This window comes from Lutjanus erythropterus, chromosome 19, assembly GCF_056507025.1.
Source record: "Lutjanus erythropterus isolate fLutEry1 chromosome 19, fLutEry1.hap2, whole genome shotgun sequence".
NCBI classification, from domain to species: domain Eukaryota; kingdom Metazoa; phylum Chordata; class Actinopteri; order Lutjaniformes; family Lutjanidae; genus Lutjanus; species Lutjanus erythropterus.
The window spans coordinates 701,913-716,008 of record NC_139335.1 but is presented as its reverse complement, the minus strand read 5'-3'; the positions used below and the strand labels follow the sequence as shown (position 1 = coordinate 716,008).

At 38.3% G+C, this 14,096-nt stretch overlaps 1 protein-coding gene across 2 annotated transcripts in view; it reads left to right on the top strand.

Moving 5' to 3' along the window:
- The window catches only part of doc2a (double C2-like domains, alpha), a 57,071-nt gene extending 46,777 nt beyond the window's left edge, over positions 1–10,294 (top strand). Inside the window, exons 8-12 of one of the 2 annotated variants that reach the window (XM_084744815.1) lie at positions 780–991; positions 2,999–3,080; positions 5,855–5,951; positions 7,411–8,938; positions 9,149–10,294. In XM_084744815.1, coding sequence (XP_084600941.1) covers positions 780–991; positions 2,999–3,080; positions 5,855–5,951; positions 7,411–7,547 — 528 coding nt within the window. In that variant the 3' untranslated portion in view covers positions 7,548–8,938; positions 9,149–10,294. Of the gene's footprint in view, positions 1–779; positions 992–2,051; positions 2,286–2,998; positions 3,081–5,854; positions 5,952–7,410; positions 8,939–9,148 lie in introns of those variants that run through there. The other variant, XM_084744816.1, reaches the window with a different exon arrangement.
- The last annotated feature ends 3,802 nt before the right edge of the window (positions 10,295–14,096 follow it).

Here is a 14,096-nt window from a genome sequence, read left to right as displayed (position 1 = left end):
AAGAAGAGGATGGTTTTGATCAGTCAGTTTAATCTGCCTCTCTAACAGGATGTAACATGATGTGATGAGATCCACCTGTGTGACATGACCTCCAGCATCACTATGTAAAGACCTCGCCTTTTTGTGGAGGAAAAAAACTCTTTAAAATGTGGTTTTTGATATTGATTTTAGCAGCCGACTGAAGAAAGAGCGCTGACAGTGGAGCCTCACCCACAGAGAGTGTGTGCACACACAGAGAAACCTGCTGGCAGTGTGAATCCTCGGTGGAAACACGGCAGGATGTGGGTTTGATGTCTGTGATGTTCTCACCTGTGGGAGTGACACTGATCACTGGATGTAAAATGCTGGAATATTTTCAATTTGAAGTGCCTGAAGCAGCTGAAAACACCAGAGACAATCATGTCCTGCCATCATTACTGAGCCCAAACCAGAGGGGAGAAAAGCATCGAATGGAAACCAAACGAACTGAAAACCTCTGATATCAAAGAATGAGACATTTTATTATTTTATGGTTTGAATCTCTGGAGCGATGCGCTCAATGCTGTGTTAGTTTAGCCACGATAATAAAAGTGTTCTGCTCTGCTCCCGGTGTTTTTCACGTCACTCATTCATGGTTTATTCATTCACGGCTCGTTTGATAGCTAATTTGTGAATCCATCCTTAGTAGGGCTTTTATGAAAATAAGAGATTAAAAAGATGGTTAATTGAAAACAACAGAATATCATAAAGTAGAAAGTGATCAGACTGAACTAATGAGATGAATCTGATTTTGTCCACAGTGGGAGAACGAGCAGCTGCACAGCCTGGAGGAGAGAGGTCGTCTTCTTCTCTCGCTGCAGTTTCTGCCTCCATCTGGTTTGGACGACAAAGACACAGAGGGAGGAGGAGGAAGTGAAGGACGTCGCGGCGGAGGTCTCTGTGTTGGCGTGAAGCGCTGCGCCCACCTGGCAGCCATGGACGTCAACGGATTCTCCGACCCCTACGTCAAAATGTAAGAATGCTGACACACGCTCGTGGAAAAGTCCAGAATCAGTGCATTATCTGACATGTTACAGTCCGGTGGTAGTAAAAAATAACATTACTGGGAGACGGGAAATCATCTGCGTCTCCCCAGTAACAGAGACACTGTGTGCGTTTGTGCACGAGGAACAGCAGCACAACTGATTATTTAATGCTATTTTCTCTGTGCTTTCCAGTTTCTACCAGATCAGTTTATTACAGTTTTGCTGCATAAATATTAATTCATTAACGCACGCAGGGAAACGCAACTGACTCATCAATACAATGCATGATAAAGTAAACAGCTGCAAGGGGTCATACAGAGAGAGTAGCAAGATACATCACAAAAAAATAAATGTGTCAAAAACAAGAGAATCTAAATATCCACAATAAAATTTTAAAACAGCATGTGTGCATTTACCTGTGCAAGACTTTGTCCTGAACTGTCTTTGGCAGTAAATGTTTGAATAATGCATCTTCAAACGCAAAACAAAAAACACACAGCAGACTTTTAATGAACTGTTAATATCACAGGTTTTTCATATTTGATATATTGTTACATCTTTATTAACAAGCATAGAGAGATAAAAACGTCTGACACAGTATGAAGTGAACAACACAACTACAACTAACAAAACTGATCAGGGATTTATAGTATGTGTGCAATTGATCAAGCATTAACAATAATCAATAGTAGCTGTGGACACGCCCCCAAATCAAGAGTTTAGTCAAAATGATGTTGTCCAGTCCTCCGATAAATTCAAATGAAACCAAGTAAACAGTCAGTTCTGTCCACGTAGATTCACTGCATGAGTGTAGTTTTGTGTATTTATCTGTGTTGAAGATAAAAACCTCATCAAGAAATCCTCTTTACAGCCTGTTGACTCACTGTGGGACGAACAGTCCAGACCTGAAGTCCTCCTGGATCTCACTCAGGACTGAACACTGGACCTCAGCACTAATGAGACAAATAAAAGCTGGAGTTTTTCCATCTTATTAAATTTGCTATCAATGATGCAATTGTTGTTAAAGAAGGCCCATCTGTTTTCCAGCAGGAAGGATAATCAGAGAGGAAAAGGAAACAGTGTGAGTCTGTCAGGAGGAAACACTCAGAGGGCCAGAGTCGAGGATTTCAAGCCTTTCTGTTCGCTCTTGTTTCCTGCGGCACTCGAGGGACACTCGCTTTGAAGCGGAGGAGAGTTTTCTGTCACACGCCGTCGGAATACAAACTGAGTCTGAACCAGAACAAGAAGTGACGGATGAACAGTTTAGAAATGACTGCAGAGTGTCAGCAGGCTGCGACACTCAGACAGTCCATCTCTTTAAAACGGCTCAATATATCTTTAAAAATCTGACTTCATGATGATCTCTGATATCCAACAAGATGAAAATGTGTCCATTCTGCACTTCTGATGAGTTTTAAAGCTGCAGTGAAAACTGAAATTATGACAACTTGTTATATTACCTGATAATAATAAACAAGTTCAAGGAAAAGCAAATTTCTTAAAATGTCTTGCACACATGAAAATTTATGTTTTGCAGCTGTAGAAATATTATATATTTTCTGCATGTGTAAAAACGTTTTTGAATATAAAATGTTTTTATGACAAATATGCAACATTCCTGTGCAAACTACATATCTGTGCATAAGTACACACTTTTTCACAAATGAACAAAATATTTCTATAGTTACTTGTTTTGGATGTCTAAATGATATGTGCTCACATTTTTTTGAAAGATGCACAGAATATTTCTACAGCTGCAAAACTTTTTGACACAGTCAGTCTTTTGTATGTCCATGATTCTTTTTTTTGCACATGCAGACAAAAAGTGATATACAGCTGCAGGAAATCATTTGTGAACGTCACTTCATGAGCTCAAACTATGAGTGAGTGTTATTTGACTGAGCTGCACAGAGACACTGCAGCTGAATCGTCTCTACTGTAAATGACGACAAACAGAACAAACTGATGTGGGTTTTCTCTTCTTCCTGTCTCAGATACCTGAAGCCCGACATACAGAAGAAATCCAAACACAAAACAGCAGTGATGAAAAAGACGCTCAACCCTGAATTCAACGAGGTGAGAACCAGGAACCTTTTCATTTTAGGGGCCACGGGACGTTTCATGTCGTTTTGTTTTAGTGGACAAAGTTCAGATGTGAGACGATCAAATAAAACAACAGACATCATGAATTGAACTTCATGGTTAAGGATGATTTTTTAAAAAGATGGATGTTGTTGCTTTTTCTCTTTGTTTTTCATTTTAGGTTGAAGTTTAAGTGTCGTTGCCGACAAAATAATGTCAAATGAAGAACAATTACTGATACTAATATGAATTAATTATCAGTGAACACCTTTTTTTATTGGTTGAATTCATGAAGGTGATTAAGTCATTAATGATTAATATAGAACCTCCCTTGTTAAAAGGAGAAAAAAAATTGAAAAGAGACAAATTCTATAGTTGTGATTTTTCTTTATTTTTTAATATTGTGATAAATATCATATCATGGACTTTTTATTGGCGGATTTATCGTGCTGTGAGTTTTTGGTATTTTACATCACTAGAATTGACTAATGTTTCTTAAGAATTAAATATTTAGCATCTTTCATTTATATTCCATGTAACAATCATGCAGCACATCGCACATCCTCAACGCTGCTGCATGTGAACATTTCATCATAAAATAAAACTACGTGTACAGACCTGTCCACATCCGACCAGAATATCCTGGAATATCCTCGTCACTTTCATTTCACCAACAAATTCACTTTGCAGTAACGTTGTAACGACTTTTGTTTTCCTTCTGTGCTTCGTGTATTTCCCCAACATCAAAATAAACCTGATTCTGGCCAAATGTTGACTTTTTTACTCTCAGTTTCCCGACTAAAGGCAGCCATGTTTCAGGATGTTTTGCCGCTCAGGTGGACTGAGGGGCGTGACCCTGTGAGAAGGTGACATTGGGGTGCTGTTGGAGCGTTATCCTGCTTTGAGTTAAAAAGTTTTTAACTGGAGGCATTCAGAGAGTTTAAAGGGTCTGAAACGCCTACAGGGCAGCTGGGAAAAGACGCCTCTCACTGCAAAAACTGCTCTCTGTCTGATCTGGGCCTTAATGAGATCCTACTCAGTCTGTCTTCTACAGATATTGTTTAATCTGGTCTCGTCTGCCTCTGACTGCAGCTCTGCTCTGAGTGCAAAGAAAAAAACCCTCTGCACTGTTTCTTCTTGCGTTTCTGAACACCTGAAATGCCTCCAGTGTTTCATCAGATCTTCTCCTGCACTTCCTGTCACTGTTTGAAACCTTGTAAAATGCTCATGTGAAAACTGATATGCATATGTTGGGGAAAAAGTTTTAAAACACTGGGCCTGATGATAGAACCACCCGTACAAACAGATTTGTGGTTTTTAGGAGACATTTTTCACTAATTAATGTATATTTTATTAGTTTAAAGACATTTGATTTGACTGTATTTTGAATTATAATAGAATTCTAAATTATCCATATAGCCTTGGGTTGATGGGGGAAAAAAATGTCTGCTGCTGTAATGTTAGATGATGTGATGCGGTGAAGAGCAGGGATAATTATTTTAACCGAAAATTAGGTATTTTCTAACGTGGGAACAGAAGCTCACCATCCCGTGAAATGCACTTGTTTTTAAGGTATAATTTTGGCTCAAAACACTTTTGAGCCAAATATTGCAGGCAGATATTTAACTAACTTTTGTTGTTTCCAGTCCTGACTGCTTCAGTGTATTATCTGGTGGTATTAATTATTATTGAGGCAGAAGAACGCCGTTTCAACATTAATCAACATTATAACAATATAAACTGTGCATGCTGCTCCGCTACAGGATGAATAGGAAAGTTTATAGTAGTACATAGTACACATACATATAGTAACAGCCTCATGGAAGTGATATTTTACAATTCTTTATGTTATGAACAAATGGAATCTGCTAAAACTATTTATTTGGTGTTTTCAAATTGATTCTATTGAGCGGAGACTGATTTTATATTCTTTTGGCGTTCAGAGGCTACTGGTAAGTGCTGCAGAAGGCTTGCACCGTGCACATTGTTATATTACAAACAGTCAACTCAATAAATTTAAAAATCAGTCGGAATTTTAAAAAGTAAAGCTCTACTAAAGCTCTCACTCACTTGGTGTGAGATTCTGGACAGGAACTTTTGGTGTCTTTTTGCAGTGAGAGGCGCATTTAGCCACAGCAGACTGTTGAATGTAAATCAGTCAGTTGCCATCTTTGCCAGTATTTCACTCAGAAGTGCTTTGGATAAATTCTTCATATTATAAACAAAAGAAATCTGTTAAAACAAGTTATTTGGCGTTTTCATCATTCGTCATTTGTCATATTCTGTTGGCGTTCAGAGGCTGCTGCGACTCCAGCAGAGGGCTTGGTTTGTACACGGTTAATTGAGAAACAGTTGGTCTAATAATCACTCAGAATTAGTAATTAGTATTAAAAAACAAAGTTCTCACTTACTTGGTGTGAGATTTTGGATGGATTCTTCCGTGAGGAGCGCATTTAGCCTCAGCAAACTGTTGAAGGTAAATCTTTCATTTGCTACATCTCTGCCAGTATTTCACTCAGAGGATTTTTAGACAAAGTTTAAATCTGGTTTACTTTTCCAAATGTTGCAGCAAACCTCAGTCCAGCACCTGTTGGAGTGCAGTGCATACTCTGCATCCTCATTGTTTAATATTAATATTTTCAAGAAAACTAGAGAATATCACCAGACTTCCAGTTGAAAATCCTCAGAATGAAGTAGTATTTTTCCCTGCCGGAGCTCACTGACCTGTCTTGTGATTGAAATCTCAGCGTGTGCTTTGCTCTCTGCAGGAGTTCTTCTACGAGATCTCTCTGTCGGAGCTGACCAACAAGACGCTGGAGGTGACGGTGTGGGACTACGACCTGGGACGCTCCAATGATTTCATCGGTGAGACTCTGATCCTCTCAGAGGCTCAGAAACATCCTCTGAACAGCTGCTGGCCTTTTTGTAAAACTCTCAGAAATATGTTTCACGGTTGAGTCACAAAATGAAGTGAAACGGTTTGACAGGATCGTCGTCTGTAAATATTAATGAATTTAACACAAGCTGCTAATTAGTGTTGGCAAAGCTGTTCAGCGTGTATGTTTATGATTATTGATGGATTTTTTTCATTCTTACCATCTGTGTCACTGATCAGACTCCCCTCCGTTTTACATCAACAGCTTCTGTGTATCATTATATTAATATTCTGGTTAATTATGGAAACTCAGAGCGCTGCTGGTGGCCGATTATTCATCTCAAGAGGACGACTTAATTAGACCTGAATCTTGAGCACCGTGTTTGGTTTACTGCTGTTTGTCCCGAAGCTGAAGAACCAACACAACGTTCAACCACTGCAGGTTTTACTGCACGATACGAACAGAACATCAGACAGCTGCAGTTTACAGCAGCGTTCTGTGACCACGTCAGAGAACACTCTGAGAACACTAGAGATCTCCAGGGACCAACAGGAAAAAAACACAGTAAGGGTTCCAGAAGGGTTCTTCCTACAGGGCTGAGGTTCTGAAAAAGAGTCCTTTTTTGAAGAAAGGGTTCCTCAAGGGAACTCTGTAAGACCAGGAGTTTCATCAAGAACCTTTTCATCCAAAGAACCCTTCTTATCTTCCTCAGAACTTTTGGAAGACGAGGTTAAGCCTTCTAAAGTATACTTTTACATCCCCCTAAAGTTCTACAAGAAACCCTTTCAGTGTAGAAGGGTTCTCGATAGAACCCTGTCAGTGAGTTCTAGATGAAACCCTTGTGTGGGTTCCTGTTTGCAACTTTAGAAAGTGGAAACATTCTGGATAGAACCCTCATAGAGGGTTCTGGGTGGAACCCTTACACAATACAAAGTGTAATGGTGAAATATAAAAGTGCTCCTGGTAGAACGCCCTCAGAGGGTTCTAGATGAAAGCACTGGAGAATAAAAGGGTTCTTGGTATAAACCCCTCAGTGAGTTCTACATGAACTTTTAGCATACAATTTTTTTTTTCTGCAGGTTCTAAATGAAACTCTTGAAATATAAAATAGAAGAAGCCCCTCAGTGGGTTCTAGATGAAACCATTGGAAAATAAAGGGGTTCTTTGTAGAACTCCCTGTGTGGGCTCATGTTAGCAACCTTAGAAGGTCCACCAACATGGAACCTGCCTCTTGTTCACGTACCTGATGTAGAACCGTTCAGAAATAAACAGATCGGTCATTTCCACAGGAAACAATAAAATAACAGTAAATAAAACTATAAAAAAATACTCTAAATAATTTAAACGAGGAATAAAATTCTTAAATACTAAACTGTAAGTAATAATTAATTAGTAGAGTGTGTGTTTAACTCTTTTACATCAGCGTCCGTTTCCTGTTTCCTGTCCAGGTGGCGTCTGTCTCAGCTGTCACTCTCAGGGCGACGCCCTCCGTCACTGGATGGACTGCCTGAAGAACAAAGGCACGAGGGTGGAGCGCTGGCACATCCTGACCAATGAGCTGCCTCGAACCCTCAGCCACGACTAAACCCCCCACAGCAGCGGCGGCATCCTGAGCACGTGCAGACGGCAGCTGGGGGGGTGGGGGGGGGGGGTTCTTCTGGGTTCTTTACGGGACGACTTCACCACAGGGGGCAGCGGTGTATTATAATAAGAGCCACGGTGACGGCTGGTGGTGGTGGTGTGCCTTCATTACTGATCATCCAGAAGAAGAACCTCGGTGGTTCCATCAACATCACACTCAGAACCAGGTTTCATCCTCAGCAGGGTTCCACCGATACACTCAATATTCCACATGTTCATTAGAACCACAGCTGCACTCGGTGACATTAAACTGCATGTTTGTTTCTCTCCTGCAGCACAGATATTTGTTTGTTCTGTGCTCTTGATTGAAGAAAAATCTGCCTCTAAAAAGGAGAAATTTCTACGTTATATCTTTGCTGTCATGATGCTGCTTGTTCCTGCATGTTCCACTCAGAACTGCAGTTTTTTCTGTCTATAAAGACAGAGAACTTGAATACATAATATATGAAGACTCATTCAAAACAAGTCATGTCTTATCAAGAGAAACACTAACACTGATTACTATTTTTAGTGAAAATGTATTCTTTAAGGATTTATTTATTTATATGAAATACGTCATTTATGATTTTTTTTTTAAAAAAACAGCATTTTCACAGACAAGAATTCATGACTTCAGAAATACTTCAAACCAACAGTACCTGCTGATAACAGAGGTGTAAAACTGTGATATGTGAAGTCCGGAGGTGCGTCCCTGGATGGAGAGTTTTATTTTTCTTCTTCTGATATTCAGCTGCATAACAATGAGACTCAAGGCAATATTAAAATATAATGATGATTGGACAGTTCAGGGCTTTGATTAGGTCAAATCTGCCAACACTGACAGTTATTAAAAAAAAAAAAAAAAAAAACAGGCAGGAAAAGCTGCAGATGTGTGCAAATTTATTTATTCCTGCAGCTTTAAAATCTTCTTTTTTTTATATGAAGTATTTCAGTCAGTGAAATATCCTGACAAGAATATAGTGAACTTATAAACGTTGAACGTTCTCTAAGACCCGCCCCGTTCTGTTCCTGCTCTGAGAACGTTCACAACTATAAAGGTGACAAATTTAACACCAAAATCCACACTGATATTTGAAACAAAAATAACTTAATCTCAGACAGATGTGGACAAAAGAAGATTTTTGTTTCTAGCAAGAGAATATTTGTTTTACTAGCAGTCATTAGCAACTGTCCTTTGCTAGCTAGTTCAGCTAACGTAAAAAAAATATTGCACTTCATATGGTTACGTAGCCTACATGACATAATGACATGACATAAAGCTGAAGGACTGACGCTAAAGCTAACAGGTCCCAGGTCATGATGTCATGCTAACAGACTAAAGCTAACAGGTCCCAGGTCATGATGTCATGCTAACAGACTAAAGCTAACAGGTCCCAGGTCATGATGTCACGCTAACAGACTAAAGCTAACAGGTCCCAGGTCATGATGTCATGCTAACAGACTAGAGCTAACAGGTCCCAGGTTGTGATATCATGCTAACAGACTAAAGCTAACAGGTCCCAGGTCATGATGTCACACTAACAGACTAAAGCTAACAGGTCCCAGGTTGTGATATCATGCTAACAGAAGGAGATTGAAGCTAAGCTAAGTCACTGGTCTTAGTATTATACTAACAGATTCAGGCTTAAGCTAACAGGCTCCTGTCTGTATGCAACTGAAAAGCTAATATGTCTCAGGTCATACTAAAAGACTGAGGCTAAAGCTAACATGTTGTACACAGGTGCCATTTGATGTGTTTTTCCATCAATATTGGTTGTTACTGTTGATAGTAAACTAGCTAGCTGGATATGCTAATGACTACAAGTTACATTAGAACAAACAACCTCACTGTTTGATGCATCCTTTAAACTTATATTGAGTTTTGTTTGTTTGTTTTTAAAGTCTAAAAAACTCCACACTGCTGTGCTTAGCTGCGGTTGCTAAGCTATTATTGGACAATCACATACCAAACATCTGAGGGCTTAAAAACATCTACAGAAAATAAAAACCATCAGCAGCTTCCATTTAAAATCTGCATCATCTCGTTTCATTTTGACAGGAAGAGTTTTTCTTTTAATTCTGTTATCTCCAGATCCCGAGTTCATTATTTCAGTATCTCAAGAAAACTACATTTTCTTGTGACACGTTAACATTAACAGTTGCGAGCATGGCGTTCTCGGCTTCCGTACGTTTCGGTCAAACCCTGAAATAATCTGAACTTCCTTCATGTCATTTCTCTGATATTTGCTCTGTAACGCACGGATGACATCTTTATTGCACTCCTTAATACAACTGTGAAAAAACAAACAAACTGCATCCTGTTGTTGCCATGACGATGATGATGATGATGATAATGATGATGATGAATTAATACAAGTGGTTCTTCCTTGTTGTTGCATGATGCAATATGTTGATATACTTCTTTATATCTCTATATTCCCCCTGCCTGTTTTCTAACTCAAAGTGTTGAAGTGAGACCTGATGAGGCGTTCAAGTGCGTCTCATGAGGCGTTCAGGTACGTCTCACGTGAACATGTTTACAGTGTTATTGTTCATCTCTTTTATGCACGACTGAATGTACGAGTGTGGCTTTCTATACGATATCGTTCTACTGTTGTTTACACTGATCTCGTGCTTTACAGGTGTTCTTACATTTCTATCAGGTGTTTTATGTACGATGATGCAACAATAAATTTGGAATGCAACACAGAACTCAGGAGAACAGTTTGGGTTTGTTCTTCTGCTGAGATGCTGCTCAGGTGAGTGAGTCACTGCTGCCCCCTGCAGCCACAGCAGAGGACTGCAACACACACACACACACACAGACACACACACACACACACAGGCTGATGATGTGTAAAAGATTTGCACAATTTATATATATAATTATATAATTCCTCGATCATTATTGCTTTATTTTGTGCTTAAATTATTAATTATTTCCATTATAAATTAATATTTTGATCATTTTGTCTCTTAATTGATTATTTGTTTGATCCATAAAATATTACAAAATGTCTCTCAAAGTCCAAGATGACGTCCTCAAATGTCTTGTTTTGTCCACAACTCAAAGATCTTCAGTTTACTGTCAGAGAGGAGAAAAAAAACAGAAAATATTCACATTTAAGAAGCTGAAATCAGAGAATTTAGACTTTTTTTCAATTTAAAAATGACTCAATTATTAATTGATTATAAAAAGTTTGCAATAAATTTGATAGTTGATTAATAATCAGTTATTTGAGTAATGTTGCAGCTCTACATACATAGTGTATTCCTTGTTTCAGTACTACACTGTAAAAATACTACATTACAAGTTAAAGTCATGCATTCATTAATAAGCACAATCTTAGTTACAGTAAATAAAATTTTAGCAACAAAATCTGTTTAAAATGTCAAAGTATCTGTTAGACTGTAAAACCGAATATTCAAATTATTTTTAATAATTATGATGAGTAGTGAGAACTTGACGTTTGTTTGTTTGTTTGTTTGTTTTGTTCTGTCCACAGCTTGTTTATCATAATGGTTGTTGTGATCTATTGATTCTAAACGCACAGATGACAAGTTTTCTTTGTTTATCAACACACGGGCCTTTAAGGTCACTGAACGCCTCCTGAAACAGGAAGTGAACAAATCAATACACACCGCGAGTAAACAATCAATACTGTGAAGTCCTGTCTGAGCCGACTGCCAAAATATTCACAACACAAACACACCAGCATGACGAGAAGGTACATTTACTCAAGTACTGCACCTGAGTACAAACCAGTAATCAGAATAATGATGTCGTATCTCTTTTACTTTACAATATTTCAAATTAATGATGTAGTGTCTAAAAATAATGATTCAGAATCTCAATTATTACTCAGTTTCTCAAATAATTACTTAGTATCTCAAAATAATGACATAAATAATGAGATCATCGTAAAAAGGACTGAGTCAGTTTGACAGTTTGTACTTGAAATAATGACGTTGTATAAGAAGTAATGAGTTTCTGTCTATTTTCTGCCTCTGTGTTCACAGACTGACACCTTTAGTTTCTAGTTAATTTAAAATGTAAGATTTTTACACAGAACATATGAAGAACGTATAAAATATGTTTTAATATAATTCAAACTGTCCTAAAACCTAAATCTACACGTCCACAGATGATTTTATTCATTTTAAAAATAAAACATTTTCAAAGTTCGACAGTTTCACTGAACATTTATTTTGCCTAAAAAAAACAAGATGTTTCACATCGATACAAAACACTGATGATCACAGACACACGTCCACAGTGAAGCTGCTGCTCCCGTCTGTCTGCCGACGCCTCGCACAATGTTTGTTCTTGTTTTCTGTGAAATTTCACAAATCTGCCGTCTGTCGTCTCTGGTTTCCCATCATGCTTCACAATCAGCTGTCAACAAACGGATGAACGTTTCCTGACAGCTCGAGCCTTCGAACACTGATCAAAACAAAGGAAGTAAATCATATTATTCTGTTTTTAGTTAGTTAGCAGTTGGTTTAGTTTTTAGTACATCAGGTACAGAACCAATCAGCTGACAGAACGTTTGTCCTCAAACACACACCTGTCACCTGGACAGGAAGTGACCACCGACGCCTGTTATCAGCAAAACTGAAGACAAATTTTGAAATGCAAAAAAAGAGAATTAGGCGAGTTTCCATCAACTAGTTTAGTTCATTAATAAACAGAGAAGAAGGAGAACCAAAGTCAGTTGCCTTGGCGATCAAAAACATCAGAAAAATCAGACTGAAGTTTGGTTGTTGCAACCGACCTTAAGTCCAGTCTAAAGGCTGCGGTTAACTAAGACAGACTGAACAGAAAAGACCAACTGGTGCATCACACACATTATATTTCATATTAGCCACATTCATGACAGCAGAAACAACTTTTTCTTCTTCTTCTTCTTCTCTCAGAGCAGAAACAGCTGATCAGTCATGTGAGTTAAATGTTCACTACATCAGAAAAACTGTTTCTGTCTCCCATTAAGAGCTGGAACTCAAAGTCAGTGAATGTTTTTACAAAATTGAGAAAGTTTTTTGTTATTTTTTCATGTCCATTGACTTTTCTAAAGCCAAAAATGTGATGGAAACACGGCTAATGATCCAAATCCATCGATTCAGTTCAATTCTTTTCTCTTTCAGAACTTTTCATCTTGTTTTCTGTTTAAGAACAAAATCTGAAGTTTAAACGTTTAGCCATTTTATTAATGGAGCCACAGACAGTTCTGAGTGATTAGAACAAAATAAGCATCTTATGTTTGACTTTAAACACCGTGACATCAGCATGAGACAATATTCAACTCAGTTACCACTTTATTAGGAACAGGTGAGCAATACGAAGCAACTACATTAAATAGGTTCAAGTCTTTTTCGAGATACGATCTATAGCTGAAGTGAGTTGTTCCTCCCCGTCCCTTCTACAGACTGAAGCTCTGCAGGAACACTGCAGGAACACTGCAGGAACACTGCAGGAACACAGCATCAGAAACAGACAATAACTAGTAACAAGTCCTCCACTATAAGTTTTCTGTTCATGTAAAAACAAAACAAAAGCCTGTCTGCCTCACTGTGGCCAAACTCCATTAACATTTTGCTCAGTTTAACCGTTACAAACACCTACGTCTTCTACGAGGTTATTAATGATTTCTTACGACTCATAAACAGACACTAACTCATTTGGCCCAAAATTCGGCATTAATTTGAATTCAAATTAACTTGTTATTGTGGCCTGAAGTGGAAATTTGAGAGGTAGACACCACAGCTGTACTGTTGTTCTCATGACCATTTTATGATAATTTGCAGTAAATATATTACAGATTTCTCCTTTAACTTGTCAATCTGACACAAAGTCTGAAGGTTTTGTTGTTGTTGTTGTTGTTGTTGTTGTTGTTGTTGTTGTTACACTGAAATCCAACTGGAATCAAACCAAACTGGAATCAACTTGTATCTGATTTGCAAAAAAAATGCATTTCTTTTTTTTTGCTGTGCAAACTTTCCAAAGTCAGTCTGGAAAAAACTCAAACACTTTGATTTGTGCAGACAGTCTGATGCCTCTGCTGATCTGTGGGCGGAGCAACGAGCTCACCTGGACTCAACTACACACAGGTGAACTCAGTCTGGCCTCCATCAGAGCTCCTACAACCAGGAGCAGGAACCAGTGTTCTGCTTGTTGCACCACTAAACCACAGCTGTGTAACTGTGAGTTATTGATCTCTTTGATCATAACTGAACTTGAAACTGATCAGTTGTTACAGGTCCAAACACGTGAAAACAGGAGCCCCATCTGTTTTCACTTTTGGATCTATTTTTGAATTGACAAGATTGTGGCAGGATGAATGTTTCACCATTTTCTAATATTTTATAGGAAATCATCTATTGATCGATGACAGAACATAATCGATGCTGCAGCTCTTCTTCAGTCAGAAACCTTTAATTTATTCTCCTAAATGACAAAGAAAATCAGCTAATTCTCTCATTTTAGAAGCAAATGGGCTCAAACCATTAATCAATT